The following is a 22,436-nucleotide window of genomic DNA, read 5'->3' as shown; positions in this document are numbered from 1 at the left end:
TCCCCAGGCCCTGCCAGCACTGGCCCTTCAGACTCTGGATTGGGGAGCCCATGGAGTGTGAGTCCAGCTGTGCCCACCAAGGAAGCCTGGAGGACTTGGCAAGGAAGCACCGGGGTGGTCATCACTTGTACAGAAGCTTCCAAGCCAGGGTCTGGTGGGAACTCTTGTCTTGCGCATGGGTTTCAAGTCCAGAGCATACATCAGCTTCTAGCAGCTGTTTGTTTTCTAGAAACAGTATCCTAATATCCAGTATCGCCACTGCCCATGAAAAGACACGACTGATCTGGCTCCAAGTGCTGCTTCTGGATCCCTCCTGACGGGAGGCCCAGCAGTCAGCGTCACCGAGTCAGACTGTCAGGTGGCGTCAGGGGTGGGGGGGACAAGAGCACACAGTCCAGGCCCATGAGGGGCCATGCTGTCCACAGACCGGGTGCTGTGGTGGTAGGCGTGCCCTCCACCCGCTCCACGGGCTCAGACCACCGTCCCCTCACAGACTGTCACAAGTTAAGTCCTAGGGACCCTGCTCGGGCCCTAGCCTGGCCGAGGCTCCCTGCCTCAGCAAGGAAGGTTTCCTTTTTCCAAGCAGGTTCACGTAGGCGATTATGAAACCAAAGCCAAGAACAACACAGCACAGGCTTTACTCAGAGGTCAAAGAACAGAGAAGAAAGCAAGTTCACAGCTCAACTTCTTGCCCTCTGCAGAGAGGGATTTCATTCTCCAGAGTAAAGAAAAGGAGGAGTGAAGCTAATGCTGGGGAGGCACATGCATTGGGAAAGGGAGAGGAAGGCCACCTCTTTACCCTGTTTAGGTTCTTCCTGTCTGGTCACAGTCACCGGTAGATGTGTCACTTAATACGATACATCAGTTCAGTTCAGTTCAGTTGCTCAGTTGTGTCTGATTCTTTGTGACCCCATGGACTGCAGCATGCCAGGCCTCCCTGTCCATCACCAACTCCCAGAATTTACTCAAACTCACGTCCATTGAGTTGGTGATGCCATCCAATCATCTCATCCTCTGTCATTCCCTTCTCCTCCCACCTTCAATCTTTCCCAGCATCAGGGTCTTTTCAAATGTGTCAGTTCTTCGCACTAAGTGGCCAAACTATTGGAGTTTCAGCTTCAGCATCAGTCCTTCCAATGAATATTCAGGACTGATCTCCTTAAGGATGGACTGGTTGGATCTCTTTGCAGTCCAAGGGACTCTCAAGAGTCTTCTCCAACACCACAGTTCAAAAGCATCAGTTCTTCAGCGCTCAGCTTTCTTTAAAGTCCAACTGTCACATATGTACATGACAGTAGTTTTTCCAGTAGGAAAAACCATAGCCTTGACTAGATTGGACCTTTGTTGGCAAAGTAATGTTTCTGCTTTTTAATATATGATAGATAATACAGTAAAATCAGCATACAATGAAACTCAGGGTCTGCTGGAGGTCAGAATTGGTTGCCATCTTGGTCCCAGCTGGCTTCATCTGGTTTTCTTTCTTTGTAGCTTCCTTTCTTCTCTCTGGACCCTTTGACTTAAAGACTTCTGTTACTCTTGCTAAAGGAGGCGCTTAGAGGGTTGTGAGCAAGGACACCCCTATTAAAGTGGGTTCACGGGTTTTGACCAAGGGCTGCAGCAGCCCTGACAACACAAGGAGGCTGAGGGCAGTCAGTCTTACACCTGCACTGGGCCTGTAGCCAGATGTGGAGGCGGTCAGCACGGAGCGTGAGGTCAGGGGAGGTTCTCACCGTGTTTACAGGGAAGATGTGAACGTGGGTCTGTGGCAGTTTCACAATCAACGATTCTCACAAACACACAGGATTGTAAGAGACAGTGCAGGGAAAGCTCTCAGAGAAGCAACTTCCCAAGAAAATACTGAGCACATATTTATTGGTAATTTATCTTATAATCTTTAACTGAGAGCAGTAAAGCAAAACAGAGACCAGGATGCAGGGATTAAAGGAGGCTTCCTCCTGGAGATCCAGAGGTAATCACAAGAGAGTCATCAAGAAAGGTGTTTGAAGATAAGGGGGCTTGTTCTGCATGCAGAACAGCATCTAACTAACGCTGACAGGTCAGCCAGAACGTCTAACTTAAGGGTAGGGGAGAGAGATCAGGAAGAGGAAATGAGTAAGATTAAATTCCTGGAGACATTTCTGAGAAAACAGTAAAACGTGGTTCCCACATGGGCCCAGACAGACTGCCTGCAGACCCTGCTGCAGAATCCCTGACTTTTCCTGCGGATACTGGGTGGGGGAGGAGGGATTCAGGCAGCAAGGCAGACATCCAGAGCTCTGGATGCTCGTATGGGGACATAGGGGCTCAGTCTGCAAAACCCCAGAACCACTCCCAGATCAGCTCCAGAACCGCTCCTGGAGTAGCAAGGAGAAGCGGGTCTCCCACCTACTAGACGTGGAAGAAGAGATGGAGTCTGTGGGGCCCCTCACCTAATGGGAGGGAGGCTTTGGATCAGGGCAGGAGCTTCCCACCAGCTGCATGAGCTTCCTGGGGCAGATGCTCCGAATAACAGAAGCCTGTCCTCTCTCAGTCTCGGACACCAGACATCTGAGATCAAGGTGTCTCAGTGCAGTTCCCTCTCCAGAGGCTCCAGTGGAGAGTCCTTCCTGCCTCTTCCAGGTTCCAGGCATCCCTGGGCTCATGGGGCCCTCCCTCCCATCTTCGCCTTCACCTGGTGTCTCCTCTGTGTCTCTGTCTTGGGGAGGGAAGGAGCCTTGCTTTCATGGTCCTGCCTCAGTGGACCTGGGGATGGTGGTGGAGTTTGGAGTGCAGCAGCCCCAGGATCTGTTCTGACAGATGCTCTGTTTCTGTGGACGTCTCCCCCCACTTCTCTATCCTCCCTAGAGACTCAGGAACCCACAGCATGGCGACCTCCAGCACCAGGACCCACCCTAGGGAATTTCTCAGAAGCAGGGACCAGGCCTGGGGGCTGTGGGGAGGAGGGAGCTGGTCTCTTTGTGATGCACCAAGGGGGCTAGGATGCCTCATACCCAGGAGTGCCTGGGACTCAGCTAACTACCACCTGGGATCTCCTGCCCCTCCCTGGTAGAGGGCCCCACAACGCACCCCCCATCTGCTTCTGACCCCAGCTACAGAGTCAGGGACCCAGAGACCCCCTCCTCGGCTTCTTTTTACGTGGAGGCTCCCAGAAGCCCCTGAAGTGGTTATGCTCAAAGTGAGTTACGGTGAAGGATGAAGATTAAACTCAGCAAGGACAGAGGTGAGCACGGGCTCTGTAGTTGTGTATTGTGGGGTCTGGAACACGGGCTTCTCTAGTTGTGGCACACAGGCTTAGTTGCCCCAAGGCGTGTGGGATCCTAGTTCCCCAACCAAGGTGGGAAACCTCATCCCCGGCCTTGGAAGTCAGATTCTTAACCACTGGGCTACCAGGAAAGTCCCTAAACTGTCATTTAAAAAATTTCTTTCTGTTCAGCTTGAATGACTCCCACTATGGTCTTCCAGTTCACCATCCATTCCGCTGTGTCAATCCAATCCACTACTGTTTTCTTTGAGTGCATTAGTGATTTCCTTCTTCAGCTCCATTGGCTTCTTCTTAACATCGTCTCTGTTAAACTTCTCTGTTCACCCAGCCTTCTCCAAAGATCACTGAGCACCTTTATGATCAGGACTTTGAGATCCACTGGGTAGATTGCCATCTCCATTTCACTTAGTTCTTATTTTATCTCGTTCCACTGTTTGGAAGACATTCCTTTGCTGCCTCATCTTGCCTAAATCTCTGTGCTTATTTGTATGTTATGTAGGTTGCTCATGCTTCCCTGTTATGGAGAAGTGGCCTCATACAGGAGACACTCTATGGGGCCCAACAGCACACTCCCATCTGGTCACCAGCAATGGAGCTTTATGGTCTATGGGAACTCTATGTGGGCAGACTATTGTGGGCACCCCAGTAGGCAGGACTTGGCCTTGGCCTGGGTGGCTGACTGGGGATTGAACCCATGCCCTTCACCCTGTGGAGTTCCAACCACTGGATCACCAGGGAATTCCTTAAAGTACTACTTTAAAACAAGGGGGCAAAGATATCGGGTGTACGCACTGAAGAAATCTGGGGTGGCAGACAGCAGGGGTACATGGGGGTGAAATAAAAACAGACCTCAAACCCTCAAAACAAGACCACAGCAAAGTTCACACAAGGTCAGGCATTGGGCATCTCTGTGAACCTTGATTTTTGGACAAACGGATATATGGATGGATAAGGGAGCACTTTGGAGAAGAAACAAAATAGCGCAGAAATCAGCTGCTTCCAGAAACTCAAGTCAATTGATTCCTTTCTCTTCTCCTTCAATCCAGGATGTTAAAAATGATCTATGAGTACCCTTCCTCTTTAACTTGGAGTCTACATGTAACTTCTCCCTTCAGTCTCTTTGATCCATAATTTCACCCCTCAGTACCTACAGAAATATTTACTCATGTACAAAAACACATCTAAAGGTACTCAGAATAGTGAAAAAATGGAAATGCCCTAAATATTTACCAATATGGGAATGGAAAAAATATAGTATATTTACGGAGTAAATGTAACAATTCAAAAGAATGTTATCCATCTACATACAGACTTGGAAACTTTCCTAAGACACTATTATGAGAAAAAACAATGAGCAGAATAATTTGTCCAGTAGAATTCATGATGTAAAAATTATTCATATCTGTGAATATGCATGCCAATGCTTAGAATGAGGCCTAAAGGAATCAATACATTTTACTACTCTGAATAGGGTCCCCCTAAAATTCCTATCCACCTGGAACCTCAGAATGATGAAATTCGCCAAGTGAAGGAGAGGTCATGCTACACTGGGATGGCCCCTAACCCATGGCTGGTGTCCTCAACTAACACATGTAGGGAAGACAGTGAGTGAAGACAGAGGTGGAGGCCAGAGGGACTCAGGTCCACACAGGGGATGAAAGTGGGGCTGGCCTGACCAGGCTCCAGGAGAAAGGCCAGGGCAGACTTTCCTTCACAGCCTCCTGGAGAAACCAGCCCTGTGACACCCTGATTTCAAACTCCAGCCTCCAGATTGCGGAAAAAAAAAAAAACACAGCTTCTGTGGCTTTCAGCCAAGAGCTTTATGATCGTCTGTGACGGTAGAGGTAGGAATATACACACACCTGTTTAGCGACGGTTAGCACTAAGGAAGAGGATCTGTCCATGACTACATTGTTTGGCTAATATACGGTGAGAATTTACTCTCGTGTGGCTAAATTCTTGCCAATAAAAAGAATAAATCACCCTCATTTCATGTTGGAGGTTTTGGCTTTGCCACTCACAAACTATGAAATCTCGAACAAGTCGTTAAACACGTGAATGACCGAGTCACTTCATCTGTAGGTGGGGGGTGTCCACACACTTCTTCCCAGGCTGGTGCAGAGTTTCCCTGGGTACCCCACGATTCACGTTCTTCCTCTGACATGGCTCCAGGGGCTGGCACGCCTGTCCACACATGCTGCCATCCTGTCTCTAACCCATGTCACCAGCAAATCCATTTTACTGAAACACCACTAATTGTTCCTTTCCTTTTTGAACACTTTCCAAAAGAAAAAAAAAAAATCCTCATTACTTATTAAGCTAGACCCAAACTTCTGAGCGTGGATCGAGATCAACGGGCTGAGCCCCCACCTCCCTTCCATCCAAGTGTGTGGAGGGTCTTTGAAGCCTGAGCCATGCCACTGGGTCTGCTTCTCCCTGTAAACTGACTGTCCTCACTCTCAGCCCCCTTCCAAGCCTTCAGGCTTCTCCTGTGGGCACAGAGCAGAAGAATTTTCATTTATTTCCCTTCAAACTCCTGTAGCATAAACCCCCAGTATTTTATGTATTTTAATCAAGCTTCATTAAATTAAAAAGTTCTTTTTGAGAGAAAGAATTGTATTCATTATTGTGTTTGGCATACCATTTCACAGAATAGGTGATCAACACATATTTATCAAATAAATGAATAACAATCACAAAGCACTTGAGTTTCATGTAATTGATACGCATTTTAAAATTTCTTTTTTTAATTTTTGGCTGTGCCGGGTCTTTGTTGCTGCGAGAGCTTTTTTCTTGTTGTGGCAAGCAGGGGTTATTATCTAGTTGTGGTGCACAGGTTTCTCATTGCAGTGGCTTCTCTTGTTTCAGAGCACAGGCTCTAAAGCATGTGAGCTCTGTCCTTGTGGCTCCTGGGCTCTAGAACATAGGATCAGTAGTCGTGGTGCACAGGCTTAGCTGCTCCACGGCATGTGGGATCTTCCCAGATCAAGGATCAAACCCACGTCTCCTGCATTGGCAGGTGGATTCTTTACCACTGAGCCACTAGAGAAGCCCTAAAAGTTTTTAAAATTATAAACAGAAATGACATACAGTCAGTACCTACCAGTACAGTCACATTAGCAGTAGAATATTGAAATAATTCCTGACCACAGCCCTTTGTTACCCAACTGCCTCCTGCTACCAGCACTGGCCTGGTCTCTCCTCCCCTGGGAGCACCCGGACCTTGCAGCTCCCAGCTAAAGGATCACCGCCTTGTGCAGCAGGAGCAATCCAGACCTGACCCAGCCATGAGTCCACCAGTGGCACCCGTTCTGACCGATCCAGACCTGTGTAGTGTCACTGCTAAATATTCTAATAATCACCACTGACTATAAATAAAACGTAAACAGTTTGAAAATGGTGCCTCTCCTCACTGCAGAATCTCTTACAAGAGTCTGCAGAGACAGGAACAGAAGAGGAAGATGATACTCTGTAGGTCTCTGAAGGTTTAAGGAACATCCATTAGGACTCAGTCTTCATGTAAAACAGGAGATAGGCAGTCTCCCCCCTAGAAAGAAAAAAAGTGCAAGGGCATCACTGAGACAAAACAGTCACAGTTCATTACCACATTATTACTTCATGATAGAACACCCGTCAGAAAACTTCCCGGGTTACTGGATCAGCTCTTCTATCAGCTCAAAGCGGACAAAACTGGGGACCCAGGTAAATAACTACTGTTAAGCTATTAGCTAACATCTCAAGCAGGGGTTGACAAACTATAAGCCCATGAACTTAAGTAAATGTAACAGGAACAAAGCCACATATGCTCACTCACGTACCACCGGTGGCTGCTTTTGCATTGCAGAAGCAGAGCCAAGGAGCCAAGACACAGACTGTGTATCCCAGAAACTGAAACATTTGCTCCCTGGCCTTTGACAGAAAATTCTGCCAAACCCTGATCTAAACAACGGGGGGATCACTGACAACCAAAAGGTGACAAAGTGTGTATCTAAGAGTATATCTAAGGGAGATGCTTAGAAGAAAAGGAGAAGAGGAAAAGTAGCAGGTTGGGGGTGGGCAGGATTTCAAGAAAAATTTCACCCAATTTATCAGTTTCCAAGTGAAGACCTACTCGTGTGGCTGGGGCCACATCCCACACCACACTTAGTGTACAATGTCACCTCTAGCCCAGAAGCTCTGCAGAAAAAACCTGCAAAGTCTCTGCTTTATCTCTGCCCAGCGTTTTCCTCTCCAGCCTCCCCTCTGTGTAGTTACTGATTTTCAACAATATATTTACTGCTATTGACTAAAGTCAAGCCTCTGTACCAGACAACAGAGGAGGACAGGAGTGATCCTTGCCTCCGAAGAGTTCATGGTTAACGTGAAAGAATGTTATGTAGGTGAACGGTGACCGAGCAGTGTGGTCCTGGCTGTGAAGAGGTGAGCACATGACGGAAAGCATCTGAGGGGCTCCTGCAAACCTGCCTGGATGGTGCCGGGAAGGCATTACCGGGCAGGTGGGCATGAGCAGAAGCATGGAAGCATGAAGGGGGTTTGCCCCAGGGCCAAACTAGGGGAAGGGACAGCACGTGCAAAGCCAGGGATGGTGTGATGTTTGGGAGCCTCAGACACTTCAGCACTGCTGGGTCTAAACTGCAAGAGGAGGACTTCCCTGGCAGTGCAGTGGTTAAGCCTCCACCTGCCAGTGCCGCAGACACGGGTTCCATCTCTGGTCTGAGAAGGTTCCACGTGCCATGGGGCAGCTAAGCCTGTGCACTACAACTGCTGAGCCCGCAAGCTCTGGAGCCTGTCCTCTGCAACGAAGGAAGCCACCACAGTGAGGAGCTTGCGCATCTGCAACAAAGAGTAGCCCCCACCCGCCACAACTAGAGAAAGCGACGAAGACACAGCACTGCCAAAAATTTTTTTAACTAATTCAAAAATACATACGTAATGTCCAACCTTTACCTGTGAAAAAAATTTAAAAAATAAACTAGGAGAGGAGCAGTGCAGTGGATGGGGCTCAAAAGACGAGGCTGAGCATATTCTCTGGGCCTCCAAAGGTGAGTGGTAGCCCTTTCCTACAGCAAGAGATGCCCTGCGTGAGCTCATGGGACCCACCACCCAGCCCTCCTCACCAGCGGTAGCTGCGATTCCCATAGGTACACTGGACGTCTTCCCAGGACACCTGCAGGACAGAGACAAACCAGGTTAAGTGGCCAGAGAGTGATGATGCTGCCAGCTGCCCTCCCTCGGCCAGTCTGACTACCCCCAGGCTCGATCACCCAGTGATAGGCACTCGGCACACCGAGTCCCTCAAGTGCATTGTCTACACTTGGTTATGCTGGGCCCAGACTTTGTAACTCTTTCTAGAGCTTCCTACCTTCATAGGCTAGCCCAGAGCACAAGGTTTCAGGGCCCTGAGCCAAGAATTCCAGAAACCGGGACGCTAAGCTCAGCAGACTGTAGCAGAACTGTGAACCAGATGGGGCTCCATGCAGAAAAGGGCTTCAGACTTCACAAAGGCCCCCCAACACACAGAGAAAACAGGACCCCAGTGTGTCTGGGTCTCAATGGCCTTCCAGTCCTGGCTCAGAACCCATTAGAGATGGAGAACCCAGGGCAAGGGGCAGTTTGGGAGGACGCTTCTCACCCAACAAACATTGGAATCGTTGAAGTAGAACCATTCTCCATCTGCAGAACTCCGGATGTAGGCACAGTAGTGACCGTAGTCAGCATTCCCCACGTGGGCGATCACAGCAAAGAGCTCATAGTACCCTCCACACTGAAGGACACAAAGATAAAGGGACCCCCATGACGCCTCCTCTTCCGGCCCTCTGCTTCTCAGAGCCTCTCTGCCAGGCACTGGTGCGCCCAGGGCCCCAGAAGACCATCTCTGACCACAGATGCTCATACCTACTTACAGCACAGCTGTGAAGCGAGGTTTTTCATACCAGGCTTACAGATAAATCTGGGAACCAGTCTCTGCCCCCAAAACAAGAAGGAATGAGCAGTGGAGGAAAGCTCCCCAGAGGCAATGTGCTTAAACTGACCCTGAAGGATCTGTGGAGGCCTGGCAGCACACCCCGGGGGATGGTGGAGGGGGATGGGGTTGAGGGATGGGGCAGAGGTGCAGGGAACCAATCAGGTTCCCTTGAGGCCAAGTCAGGAGTCAAAACATCCCAGCAGTGGTGGCCTTGGAAGGCTCTGCGCAGGAGAGCAACATCATCAGATTTGTGTTTGAGAACACCAGAGTGAAGGGATGTGAAAATGGCCTGAGACTCCAAGTGAGGCAGAGTCACAGCTGAGAGAGGAAGAAATGGTGAGAGACTGACCGCCTGCAAGAAGCGCCAGGAAACGACAACAAGCATTATTAACATGATAATTACCAGCTAACTTTCAGCATTTGGCTAAGTCTTCACATACATTACTTGTTTTTTTTCCCCATTTTTCCATGATTTAAATATAATATTTCCTGGGAGCTGAGCTGGTAAAGAATCCACCTGCAACGCAGGAGACCCCGGTTCCTGGGTCAGGAAGATTTCCTGGAAAAGGGAACAGCTACCCACTCCAGTATTCTTGCCGGGGTCACAAAGAGTCAGACACAACTGAGTGACTTTCACTTTCAGATACAATATTCTTCTTACATATTACATCATAAAGTGCCCTCAAAGAAAAAAATTACTTTGCATTGTGAATTAAATATTTCTTATTCCTCCTGACCAACTAAAAAGTCATATCCAGATGCTGAGTCTATCATTTTTTTCTTTAGAAACCTAAGGTTCATATGCTGTAAGAAAAATAATGAGCATAAATATATAATTTATGCACTATAATACTAATAGCATATTTGAATTGTTACATGATAGGTGATAGACAAATGTATATATAATATAAAATTTAAAAAGTGAATATTTCCATTAGCAACACACTCAAATATTTTATGACATACTTGCTCAAGTGAACTACTTCAAAATAAGCTTAAACGTTATCATTCTGGTTCTTTGTTCAGTTCAGTCGCTCAGTCGTGTCCGACTCTTTGCGACCCCATGAATCACAGCACTCCAGGCCTCCCTGTCCACCACCAACTCCCAGAGTTTACTCAAACTCAAGTTCATTGAGTCGGTGATGCCATCCAGCCATCCATCTAATCCTCTGTCATCCCCTTCTCCTCCTGCCCCCAATCCCTCCCAGCATCAGGGTCTTTTCCAATGAGTCAACTCTGCATGAGGTGGCCAAAGTACTGGAGTTTCAGTTTCAGCATCAGTCCTTCCAATGAACACCCAGGACTGATCTCCTTTAGGATGCACTGGTTGGATCTCCTGGTAGATTTGTATTATTTATTGCTGTGCTAAAAGTTACAGCTTTTTATGATTTTACAGCACCTTTAGCAGTCTCTTGATGACAATTTTATCAACTACAGACATATTCACACACCTACGCTGTATACAAAAAATATGCCTAAATATGTCTAGCCACTGAGAGAAAACTGTCTTCACATCTTTCATGAGAAGTGTAAGAATTAGAAGCAGGAAATACTTTGCAGTTCACTTAATAATACATCTTCAGGGATTTCCCTGGTGGCACAGTGGATAAGAATCCACCTGTCGATGCAAGGGACACAGGTTTGATCCCTGGTCTGGGAAGATTCCACATGCTGCAGACCTAAGCCCACGAGCCACAACTACTGAGCCCGGATCTGTAACTACTGAAGCCCACGCACCTCGAGCCTGTGCTCCACAACCAGAGAAGCCACCCCAATGAGAAGTCCACGCACCACAATAAAGAGTAGCCCCTGATCTCCACAACTAGAGAAAGCCAGTAGAAAGCAACAAAGACCCAGTACAGTCAAAATAGATAAAATTTTTAAAAAAGATGCTATGGGGACTTCCCTGGAGGTCCACTGTTAAAAATAATAATACATCTTCAGAACAAGACATTCAAGGCTCACAAGACAACATGGTATATCTTCATCTAACATGATGCATTCTGAAGTGGATTTTGATGACAGCTAATGACTAAATAGGATTCTATGTTTAGAGATAAATGTGATTCATATGCACTATTTCATTTAATATCCACAGCAAACCTGTACACGGGGTGTTGGCATCAATCCCATTTTGCAGACATGGAATCTGAGCTCAGGGAGTAGAGAAAGTCACGTCAGATTCAGAGCTCATCAAGAGGTGGGACCTCCACCCAAGCCTGCCTGGCTCCAAAGCACCAGCTTTTCACTCCAGTACTGAGGAAGTGGGGGACAGATTTGTGCAAAGTCAAGGAAAAACAGTAAGTCACTGTAACTGATGGATACAGTGGGGAGGAGTAAGTAGGGGCACCACAAGGATGAACCCCAGATTCTTGGCTTGGAAATTAGGAAGATGTTAGTGCTATAAAGTTACACATGGAACAGAGGTGTCTGGGGATGAAGACAGCAAGTCTCAGGACTCAGCAGGAGGTGGATACCCTGGTTTGGGGAACAAGAGAGACCTGGGTAGGGGATAGGGACTCGGAAGTCCTCAGTATCTGATGATCGAAACCTTAAGAACTAATGAGAAGACATTTGAACAATGGGAAGAAAAAGGAATGCGATGAAACACTAAATACCAATAAAAATGGGCAGGAAAGGATCCAAAAGCAGAGAAAGAAGCCCCAGGAGAGAAGCCTGGAGGAGACAGATTTGAAGCAGAGCAGAATCAGTAAGAGAGCATCACGGTAAGGGAAAGACCAGCATAGTCACCAGGTTTGGGGTAAGTAACCCTGCTCCCTTTGGTCTCAGAAAGGCTAGATAAGAGACGATTCTCTGTGAAAAGGGAACAGTGGTGAGAGTTTTCATTTTGAGCAAGATCTCCACAAGAGTCAGGAAAATTGTATTTTTCTTCTCAATACAGTCAAATAATGTCCCTTACCTGATATTCTGAAATGGGATTATGAAGGGGACAGGATGAGGGTGGTACAAACTATGAAATGAAAATATCTTCTGCCTATTAATAAACAAGAACTGTCACAGCCATCAGCGATTTCTGGCCTCCAAATGTGAAAGAGGGCTCCCCAAAACTGAGGCCCAGCGGATGCTGCCACCCCCCACAGTGACTGCTGGTGGGGGTGGGGGAGATGCAAGACGCAAGGTAAACAAGGAAACAGGATTGGCTGAGGTGCTCAGGTAGCTGAGGTACACAAGAAAGGAGTGAATTCAAGCCCAGAGGCTTGCATCTTCCCATACAAAGAATGCTAAACTGCTTAACTTAATACCTGATCTTTGATGTTCAGACTGCCTGCTCCCTCCATTGCAAACTTGTATATAGCCTGACTCCCTGGTGGTTCAGATGGTAAAGCATCTACCTGCAATGCAGGAGGCCTGGGTTCGATCCCTGGGTCACGAAGATCCCCTGGAGAAGGAAATGGCAATCCACTCCAGTACTCTTGCCTGGAAAATTCCAGGGTTGGAGGAGCCTGGTAAGCTACAGTCCATGGGGTTGCAGAGTTGGACACAACTGAGCAACTTGACTGGTTCACTGCCCTCCTGCCTCCTTGGAGCAGTTTTCTCAGAGCTACTGAGATACTGTCTCTGGGACTCCGAGTCCTAAACATTCCCAGCAAATAAAACAAATCTCTACTTTCAGGTTGTGACTATATTTTTTAGTTGACAAAACAAAGCTTGGTCCCTAAAAGGGAGGGCTCAAATCATTTTCTGTTCTTGCATGAGGACATTATGCTGGGTTGTTAACATTACACTGCAGCAAACTCATTACACTGCGGCAAACTCTGGATGAAACTATCAGTTTACAGGAAACACAAGGAGAGAGAAATGCGCCAAACAAGACCACTAGCCAATTCTGGGTGTACACAAGACCCTTCAGATAAATTCATCTCAAGGAAAAGAAAAGGAGGGAGAACAACAAAGAAACGGAACCTACAGAAGAAAGAAAGGCCAAGGGAGGTAAGGAACAAACTGAAGCAAATGCAAGTGCAGACTTTATGTGGATCTAGATTCAAACACAGCAAACAGCTTACAGGACAGTCAAGGAGATCCACATACTGACTGGATATTAGAGGATATTACATAATTATGAGATGGATTGGTCATGTTTGGAAAAACTGTGCTTCTTCTTTAGAGAGACATGTGGTGTGTGCTTAGGCACTCAGTCATGTCCGACTCTTAGAGACCTCATGGACTGTAGCCTGCCAGGCTCCTCTGTCCATGGGGATTCTCCAGGCAAGAATACTGGAGTGGGTGGCCATGCCCTCCTCCAGGGGATCTTCCTGACACAGGGATTGAACTCAGGTCTCCACCATTGAAGGTGGACTCTACCGTCTGAGCCACCAAGGAAGCCCTACAGAGACATAATGAAATACTTGCAAATGACATGCATGGCATCTGAAATTTGCTTCAAAATAACCCAGTAGAGGTTTGGAGAAGGAAGAGGATGGGGTGCCAGTAAAGAAAGACTGGTTCTGAGTCTGCACAACTGTTTAGGCTGTTGGTAGATAGGGAGACATTATATAATTCCTCACACGTCTTTTTAAGATAAAAGAATTTTAAGATACTTCATTAGGTAGGCTGTGCAAGTGGAAATAAGGAAACTAGAAGGAAAGAACAGAATGCTATGCCCCAAACAGGGAAGGAAACCCTGTTATAATAGGAGCCACTCAAACACATGGTCAGGCCTCAATTTAAAAAAAAAAAAACAAAAACACATAGTTCTAGAACATGGATAGTAAACATCCCAGTGGAACAATACAGACAGTCCAAAAATGGACCTATGTATATATGGCAATAAATGTAGGATTTTAAACCTATGGAGAAAAGACTTTTATGTCACTTTTCTCAGAATCTCCCAACAACTTACTAGCTCAAGACAACTGGATCCAACTTTACTCTAAATCAATTTGGCCCCAAGTGCTGGCTGCTTTCTTATCCCCTAGGCGAGTGTAATCTGGTGGGAGAAGGAAACGAGGCTGGTGCTACTCAGCACCCAGGACGCGGGTCGCCTGAGGCACATCCTATGTAAAAGGAAGGTTCTGACGTATGGTTCCTTCCATCAGTGCTGCGAGGTAGCTGAGCACAAATCCAGTCATTAGAAATAAAGTCTTCTGAGTCTTAACAGAAATGCAGCTGCCAACACAACATTGGTGGGAATGTGAAGCTAACAGCCCCCAGGCTGCTATTCGAGAAGACTCTAAACTCCCTATTTGAAAGATCAGTGTTTCTTGAATGTGTGAGTGTGTTTCCACGAATCACATTAAGCATTGGTGAGTGTTCCTCCCTGTGCCTCCCGAGCTTGGGAGAGGATGACGCCCCAAACCCAAAACACATCTCTGGTGTGTGTGACGCTGGGCAGCTCAGGGGAGGGAGACAGACAAAAGACATGAGCTCTGATGAGGCCAGGGTGCATGTGTATGTGTATGTGTGTGTGTGTGTTTGTGTGTGTAAGGAACACGAGGGCCCTCACCTGCTCCTCAGCACTGTAGGGCTCTCCCTCTGTCTCAAGGAGCTTGGTTAGATCCAGATTCTGGGGGAAATACAATGAGTGGCAGATTTTTTCTGCCCGCAGGTTTCTGATGGAGAATCGCATGAGGTGGATGGTCAGTGTTTGGGGCAGGTGGGTCAATGTCAAGACCTGGAAAAAACATAGTCACCATGGAGATGAGTCCCAGGCACTTGAAACAGGTCAATTCCAAAAAGCACCAGGGCCAACGGGATGTTCTTCCTCCCCAAAAAGAAGGGAGTGGAACAGCACCCCTCCTCTGAATCTGCTGGGTCTCCCACAGAAGGCTTGAGCAGCCCAGGGCTCCACAGGGGTTTGTAGGGGACTGCGGAGTCTGCTCCCTGAGTCCAGGCGAGGGTGGGCCTGAGTGTGGCTCCTGTGCCCTCCCACCCCCACAGTGATGGGGCCCCAGGAGCATATCCACAGCTCCGGGCATCTGAAGCCCCAGGATCCTGGACCCAGCCTGGCGGATTCCCTCCCTCAGCGTGCCCTCTCCCCAGCACCCCGCCCCCCCTGCCCCACGGTCCAGGGAAACCTCTGATCAGCAGCGAGTACCTGCTTCCAGCGAGTCTTCCTTCCACAGCTCCCACACAAGCACTTGTCCGAGCTGGACAGCTCCTGGGGCTGGAAGAAACAGTGGAGGGCGTCCTCCTGCCCCAGAGAGCAGAGAAAGCCAGGGTTACTCCAGCTGGGGTCACCCCTCTCCCCACAGACGAGGGTTCTCCCCAGGTCCTCCTAACATCAGCCCGCATGGTGCACATGCCAGGATCTCAGAGAGAATCTCAGGAAGGACAAGGGGAGTGGGAGGAGAGACTTATTTTTCCTGCAAATCAAAGAACTTAGCCAGACTCATGCTTAGGAAATGGAAATTAGTTTTTAAAAGCCAAGGGTGCATTACAGAAACAAGGGAGAGCCGGCAACATTGGGCTGCAGGGAATAGCAAACTCCCCAGGAGGAACCTCACCAGCGTTTTCAGGGGCTTCGAGTCCATGTCAAAGACAGACAGAGGGAGGGCCAGCATGCTGCTGTTTCTGCCCACCTCCGAGGCACATTCAAGACAGGCCAAGGACTCCTTCACGCGGATGGTGTAGAGGGCTTGCAGCCTCGCGACCTGCAAGGTGGGGCGGTGGGGGGGTGGACAGGAGGAAGGGGGGCAAAGAGAGCCAGAGTGAGCGGGTCGGCCACGTCCAGAGCTGGAGCCACCACACAGCTCTGGAAACAGCGGCTGCCCCCGCCCCTGCTCACTAAGGTGCAGAGAAGTCACAGTGGCCACATTGCACAACTGTGGTGAGCATTCTACACGTTTCCTCGTTCAGTCCTTTCTACATGGCAGCACCCTTTCTACACAGCACCCTCCCTTTCTGAGCTCTCCATTCTAGGACTTACCAAGTCCACGTCTGTGATCTGGTCCTTGATCAGGTTCCAGACTGTGAGGTAGAGCTGGGCAGCGTCGTGCTGGACAAACACTGGCCAAAGAGAAAAGCAACTCCCAGGGTGAGGGCCCAGGACACCGGTCATGCCCTCCTGCCCCAGCTGCCGGACTAAGTATTCATACCTGCTAACTCAACACCATCTCCTTTGTGATACTTATCACAATTTGTACTCAATATTTGGGGGTTTTATTTTGTTTTGGCCTATCTCTCCTCTCAGTTGTCAGCTCCATGGAAGCAAAGACTCTGTCAGTCTAATTCCCTTACCAACTCAATAACCAGCACATAATCGGTGAGCATCACTAATTAGATCTTCCACCCAGGGATCGAACCCAGGGTCTCCTGTGTTGCAGGCAGATTCTTTACCATCTGAGTCACCCAGAAAGCCCAGCTGAATGGTTAATCAATTCAAATTCCAAGCTGATAATCCCAAAACAGGGATTAACAGGCTAGTTACAGGTTGAGTACATCATGAGAAACGCTGGGCTGGAAGAAGCACAAGCTGGAATTAAGATTGCCGGGAGAAATATCAATAACCTCAGATATGCAGATGACACCACCTTTATGGCAGAAAGTGAAGAGGAACTAAAAAGCCTCTTGATGAAAGTGAAAGAGGAGAGTGAAAAAGTTTGCTTAAAGCTCAATATTCAGAAAACTAAGATCATGGCATCTGGTCCCATCACCTCATGGGAAATAGATGGGGAGACAGTGGAAACAGTGTCAGACTTTATTTTTTTGGGCTCCAAAATCACTGCAGATGGTGACTGCAGCCATGAAATTAAAAGACGCTTACTCCTTGGAAGGAAAGTTATTACTAACCTAGATAGCATATTAAAAAGCAGAGACATTACTTTGCCAACAAAGGTCTGTCTGGTCAAGGCTATGGTTTTTCCAGTGGTCATGTATGGATGTGAGAGTTGGACTAAAAAGAAAGCTGAGCGCCGAAAAATTGATGCTTTTGAACTGTGATGTTGGAGAAGACTCTTGAGAGTCCCTTGGACAGCAAGGAGATCCAACCAATCCATCCTGAAGAAGATAAGTCCTGGGTGTTCACTGGAAGGACTGATGCTGAAGCAGAAACTCCAATACTTTGACCACCTCATGCGAAGAATTGACTCATTGGAAAAGATCCTGATGCTGGGAGGGATTGGGGGCAGGAGGAGAAGGGGCTGACAGAGGATGAGATGGCTGGATGGCATCACCGACTCGATGGGCATGAGTTTGATTAAATTCCGGGAGTTTGTGATGGACAGGGAGGCCTGGCATGCTGCGATTCATGGGGTCGCAAAGAGTCGGACACGACTGAGCGACTGAACTGAACAAGTTGAACTGATGCTGTCTCCAGGGAATTACTTTCAGCAGGCTGCCTGCCCCAGAGCCAACACAGGACATGAAGAGGGTCAAGTCACTTTGCCAGGCAGAGACATCCTGCCTCATCTGCGCATTCCAGAATCAGGAGTCTCAATTCAGCTGAGAAATACAGGGGCCCTGCCCAATCTATAATTTCCTTCACTCCTGCTACATACAGGTACTGCACAAGCCAGAGAAAGTTCCTGTCCCCAGGAAATCTACATTCTAGCAGAAGGTGAGTATCCATGCACTCACATCTATGGACTCACAATTTAGATAAGACTTCCCCAGGTGTACAAACTGTTAGGAAAACTAGAGAAACATGAGCTACACCTGGGGCAGCAGAAAGAGGGTCTCTCTAAACCCACTCCTCCACAAAAGCAACAAAATCAAGAGTTTACAAAAATCTTAGGAATTTAGGAAAAACTGCAGAGCAGGGATTGCGGCTTCCTCAATCTGGCTGGTTCCCACGCCCTCTTCACTGCTCTGCAGAAGCCTTGAAAACCAGAAGCCTTGCAGTTGCCACAAGGCAACAGGCTGGGGTTGGACTGGGCACCTAGGAAAGCCCCGGCCAGGAGCATTCCCAGGATCTGACCTGTTTGCAGCAGCTCCAGGGAAAAGCCCATTTAAAGAAGGTTGCTGTTATTTAACCTGACTCAGAGCTGAAAGCCTGTATTATTCCTAGGGCATCTGTGGAAAATGCTCAGCGACAATAAACAATGCAGTTACCTAAGGCAACTATGCCAGCTGAGGCAAGAAAAGCCTGGCCAGAAACTCAAAGGAAAGATCTTGAAGGGAATAACATGTTCACTGCACCCTTTCAAAGTGAAAGTGAAGTCACTCGGTCGTGTCCGACTCTTTGCGACCCTGTGGACTGTAGCCTGCCAGGCTCCTCCGTCCATGGGATTTTCCAGGCAAGAGTACTGGAGTGGACTGCTGTTTCCTTCTCCAGGGGATCTTTCCAACCCAGGGATCGAACCCAGGTTTCCTACACTGCAGACAGACGCTTTACCGTCTGAGCCACCAGGGAAGCCCTCACACTTTCAAAGGCTCTGACATATTCCTGGTGATCTGGAAAGTCATTTTCATGCCCAGGACCTGAAAGGACCCCAGTCTCTTCCATCTGACTGATTTTAAGGTTCTGTGCAAGCATGAAATGAAGGCTCAAAGCATCATAAACTGCCTGGGCTTTGAAGATGCACCCAGTCAACACACAGAGCCCCTTGGCAAAGACTAGAAGACTTGTTAGTGCAAAGCATTTAAAGAAATTTCTAGTCAATCACTACCTGACACTTAGCTAACCACACAAAAACTCCCATGGCCGCATACTACAGGGAATATAAACGTTACAGAATTAGTCTTGGAAAGTCACTAAACGAACAGCCACAGTAAAAACAATGGCAAGAACAGACCCCACTGTGGGGGTTTCTGATGTTCAGTGTTGTCACATTATCTAAAATGTCAAGTTTCTAACAAAAAATTACAAGACACACAAGGAAACAGAAAGATATGGTGCACACACAGGAAAAAAAGCAATCACTAGAAACTCACTGAGATGCCCCAGATGTTATTGTACTAGACAAAGACTTCAGATTAGTTATTACTATATGTTCAAAGAACTAAACCATCCAAAAACTCCAAATAACTCAAGAATGAAAACAATGTCTCACCAAACAAAAAGTATCAATAGAGAGAAAAAATATGTAAAAGACCAAATTGAAATTCCTAACTGGAAGAGTACAAGGACAGACGTGCTCACCAGAAGTAGTCAAGAGCAGATCTGAGTTGGCAAAGGAATCATCAAACCTGAAAATAGGTCAATTGAGGTTATACAGTCTGAGGAATGAAAGGAAAAATGAATGAGGAAAAATGAACAGAGCATCCACTAGGTTCACTGATGAATTCAACCAAACATTTATGGGAGGAATTCTTCCAATTCCCCCAAATCTCCTCATAACATAGAAGCAGAGGGAATACTTCCCAACTCATTCTATGAGATCACCTTCACCCTAATACCAAGCCAGACAAAAACATTCCAATAAAAGAAAACTACAGATCAATAACTCACATGAACACAGATTCAAAATCCATAAGAAAATATTAGCAAATAGAATATCCAAAAAATGTAAAAAGAATTATACATCACAACCAAGACTTATCCCAGGCATGCAAGACTAGTTCAACTGGAAATCAATTAATGAACTTATAACATCAACAGGCTCTAAAGAATATTCACATGAGTACATTAATAGATATAGAAAATCATCTCTATGGCTGATTCATATCAATGTATGACAAAACCCACTGAAATGTTGTGAAGTAATTAGCCTCCAACTAATAAAAAATAAATTAATTAATTTAAAAAAAAAGAAAAAGAAAATCATCTGCCAAAATCCAAAACCCATTCATGATAAAAACTCTCAGCCAACTAAGAACTGACAGAACCTTCCTAAGATTGATAAGGAACATCTTCAAAAAACCTACAGCTAACATCACATTTAATTGTGAGACACTAGCAGTGTTTCTTCCAAGATCAGGAAAATAAACAAGGAAGTTCCCTCTCACCACTCCTTTTCAACGTTGTATTGGAAGCCCTAGCTAATTAGATAAGAAAAGGAAATAAAGGGTATACTGACTGGAAAGGAAGATTTAAGAATGTCCTTCTTTGTAGATGACATGATCGTTCACATAAAAAATGCAAAATAACCAAAAACTCCTGGAATTAATAAGTGATTATGGTTAGACTGAAGGCTACAAGGCAAATAAATATACAGAGTCAATCACTTTCTTATTTATCAGCAATGAACAAGTGAGATTTTAAATTTAAAACACAATATAATTTATATTAGAGCACATGAAATGAAATACTTAGATATAAATCTCACCAAATATGTACAAGATCGATAGGAGAAAAGCTACAAACACTGATGAATAAAATCAAAAGACCTACCTAATGGAGAGATATTCCATGTTCATGGATACAAAGACTAAAAATTATCAACATGCCAGTTCTTTCTCTTGACCTGATCTCTAGACTCAATGCAACTCCCATCAAGATGCCAGAAAGTTATTTCATGAATATTGATAAACTTATTCCAAAGTTTACCTGGAGAGGCAGAAGACTCAGAATAGCCAACACAGTACTGAAGGAAAAAATCAAATAAAATCAGAAGACTAATATCAAACTACAGAGCCTCAGTTATCAAGACAAAGTGGTATTACCAAAGAATAGAAAAATAGATCAATGGGACAGAATAGAGAGCCCAAAAATACATCAAAATAAACAATGTCAAAAGATTGAAAGATCTTGGGAAAGACTGAAGAGAGGAGGAAAAGGGGAAGACAGAGGATGAGATGGTTGGATGGCATCACCGACTCATGGACATGAGTTTAAGCAAGCTCCAAGGGTTGGTGATGGACAGGGAAGCCTGGCATGCTGCAGCCCATGGGGTCGCACAGAGTCAGATGTGACTGAACGACTGAACTGACTGAAACAACTGTCAACTGCTCTTTCACGATGGAGACCAGTGTTTTCACCAAATGTTGCTAAAATACCTGAACATCCACATGAAAAAAACCAATCTGGACACAGACCTTATATCCTAAAAAAGAAAAAAATGAACAAAATAGATAACAGACCTAAATGTAAGACGCAAAACTGTAAATAAAACTCCTGAAGATAATATAAGACTAAGTCCACACGACCTTGGGTTTGGTGATTATTTTTTTAGATATGACAGCAAGGTATAATCAACAAAAGAAAGAACTGATAAGCTGGACTTCATTAAAATTAAAAACTTCTGCTCTGTCAGAAGCATGAGAAAACAAACTACAGATTGACAGAAAATATTCACAAAAGAGATATTTTAAAAAGATACAAAATATACAAAAAACTCTTCAAACTCAACACTAAGAAAACAAACAACCTAACAGGAAGGGCTGATGCTGAAGCTGAAGCTCCAATACTTTGGCCACCTGATGCAAAGAGCTGACTCATTGGAAAAGACCCTGATGCTGAGAAAGATTGACAGCAGGAGGAGAAGGGGGCCGCAGAGGATGAGATGGTTGGATGGCATCACTGACTCAATGGACATGAGTTTGAGCAAACTCTGGGAGATACTGAAGGACAGGGAAGCCTGGTGTGCTGCACTCCATGGGGTCTCAAAAGAATCAGATACGACTGAGCGACTGAATAACAACAAAAAAGGAACCTGAGCAGTCTCCAGTGTGAAGTGGAAAGAGGAAAGAAATATGTGAGTGAGATTAAGAGGCACAAACTTCCAGTTGCAAAATAAGTGAAGCACAGGTACTAAATGTGCAGTGTGGGGAACAGAGTTATGTAGTATCTTTGCATGGTAACCCATGGTAATTAGACCTATTGTCTAATTGAAATGTACAGAAATATTGAATCACTTTGTTGCATAACAGAAAAAAAAATGAGAATATTGAGAGACAAATGAAAATAAAAACATAACATACCAAAATTCATGGGATGCAGTGAAAGCAAAGCTGGAGGAAAAATTCAGACTACAAATGCTTATGTTAAAAAAACAAGAAAGATCTCAAATCAACAACCTAACTTACAAGGCATGGAAACAACCTACACTTTGATGGAGTCCCAGAAGAAGAAAAGGGAAAGGGTAGAAAACTTACCTCAAGAAACAGTGGCTAGGACGTCCCAAATCTGGGGAGACATTCAGACATTGAAATTCATGAAATTTGTTGATCCCCAAACATATTCCTCTCAACTAGCTGTTCTCTAAAACACATCATAATACTGTCAAAAGTCAAAGACAGGAATTCCTGGCGGTGAAGTGGATAGGACTCAGGTTCAATTGCTGGTCTGGGAAGATCCCACAAGTCACATAGCAACTAAGCCCATGGGCTACAACTCTGAGCCTGTGCAATAGAGTCAGGGAGCTGCAACTG

The 22,436-nt window shown here is 46.2% G+C and overlaps 1 protein-coding gene across 3 annotated transcripts in view; it reads right to left on the bottom strand.

Annotated features, from left to right (window-relative positions):
• Positions 1-5,968: 5,968 nt before the first annotated feature.
• Positions 5,969-22,436, bottom strand: part of LOC122423793 (ubl carboxyl-terminal hydrolase 18-like) — a 30,866-nt gene continuing 14,398 nt past the window's right edge. For all 3 annotated transcript variants that reach the window (XM_043441178.1, XM_043441179.1, XM_043441181.1), the window contains exons 5-11: positions 16,114-16,193; positions 15,692-15,838; positions 15,283-15,378; positions 14,692-14,859; positions 8,895-9,026; positions 8,380-8,429; positions 5,969-6,809 (exon numbers count right to left, since the gene is read on the bottom strand). In XM_043441178.1, the coding sequence (XP_043297113.1) occupies positions 6,764-6,809; positions 8,380-8,429; positions 8,895-9,026; positions 14,692-14,859; positions 15,283-15,378; positions 15,692-15,838; positions 16,114-16,193 (719 nt within the window). In that variant the 3' untranslated portion in view covers positions 5,969-6,763. The remainder of the gene's footprint in view (positions 6,810-8,379; positions 8,430-8,894; positions 9,027-14,691; positions 14,860-15,282; positions 15,379-15,691; positions 15,839-16,113; positions 16,194-22,436) is intronic.

The sequence above is a fragment of the Cervus canadensis genome, chromosome 21, assembly GCF_019320065.1.
Source record: "Cervus canadensis isolate Bull #8, Minnesota chromosome 21, ASM1932006v1, whole genome shotgun sequence".
In the NCBI taxonomy this organism is placed as follows: Eukaryota; Metazoa; Chordata; class Mammalia; order Artiodactyla; family Cervidae; genus Cervus; species Cervus canadensis.
Note: the sequence above shows the minus strand (reverse complement) of the source record. Positions and strands in the feature narration are given on the sequence as shown.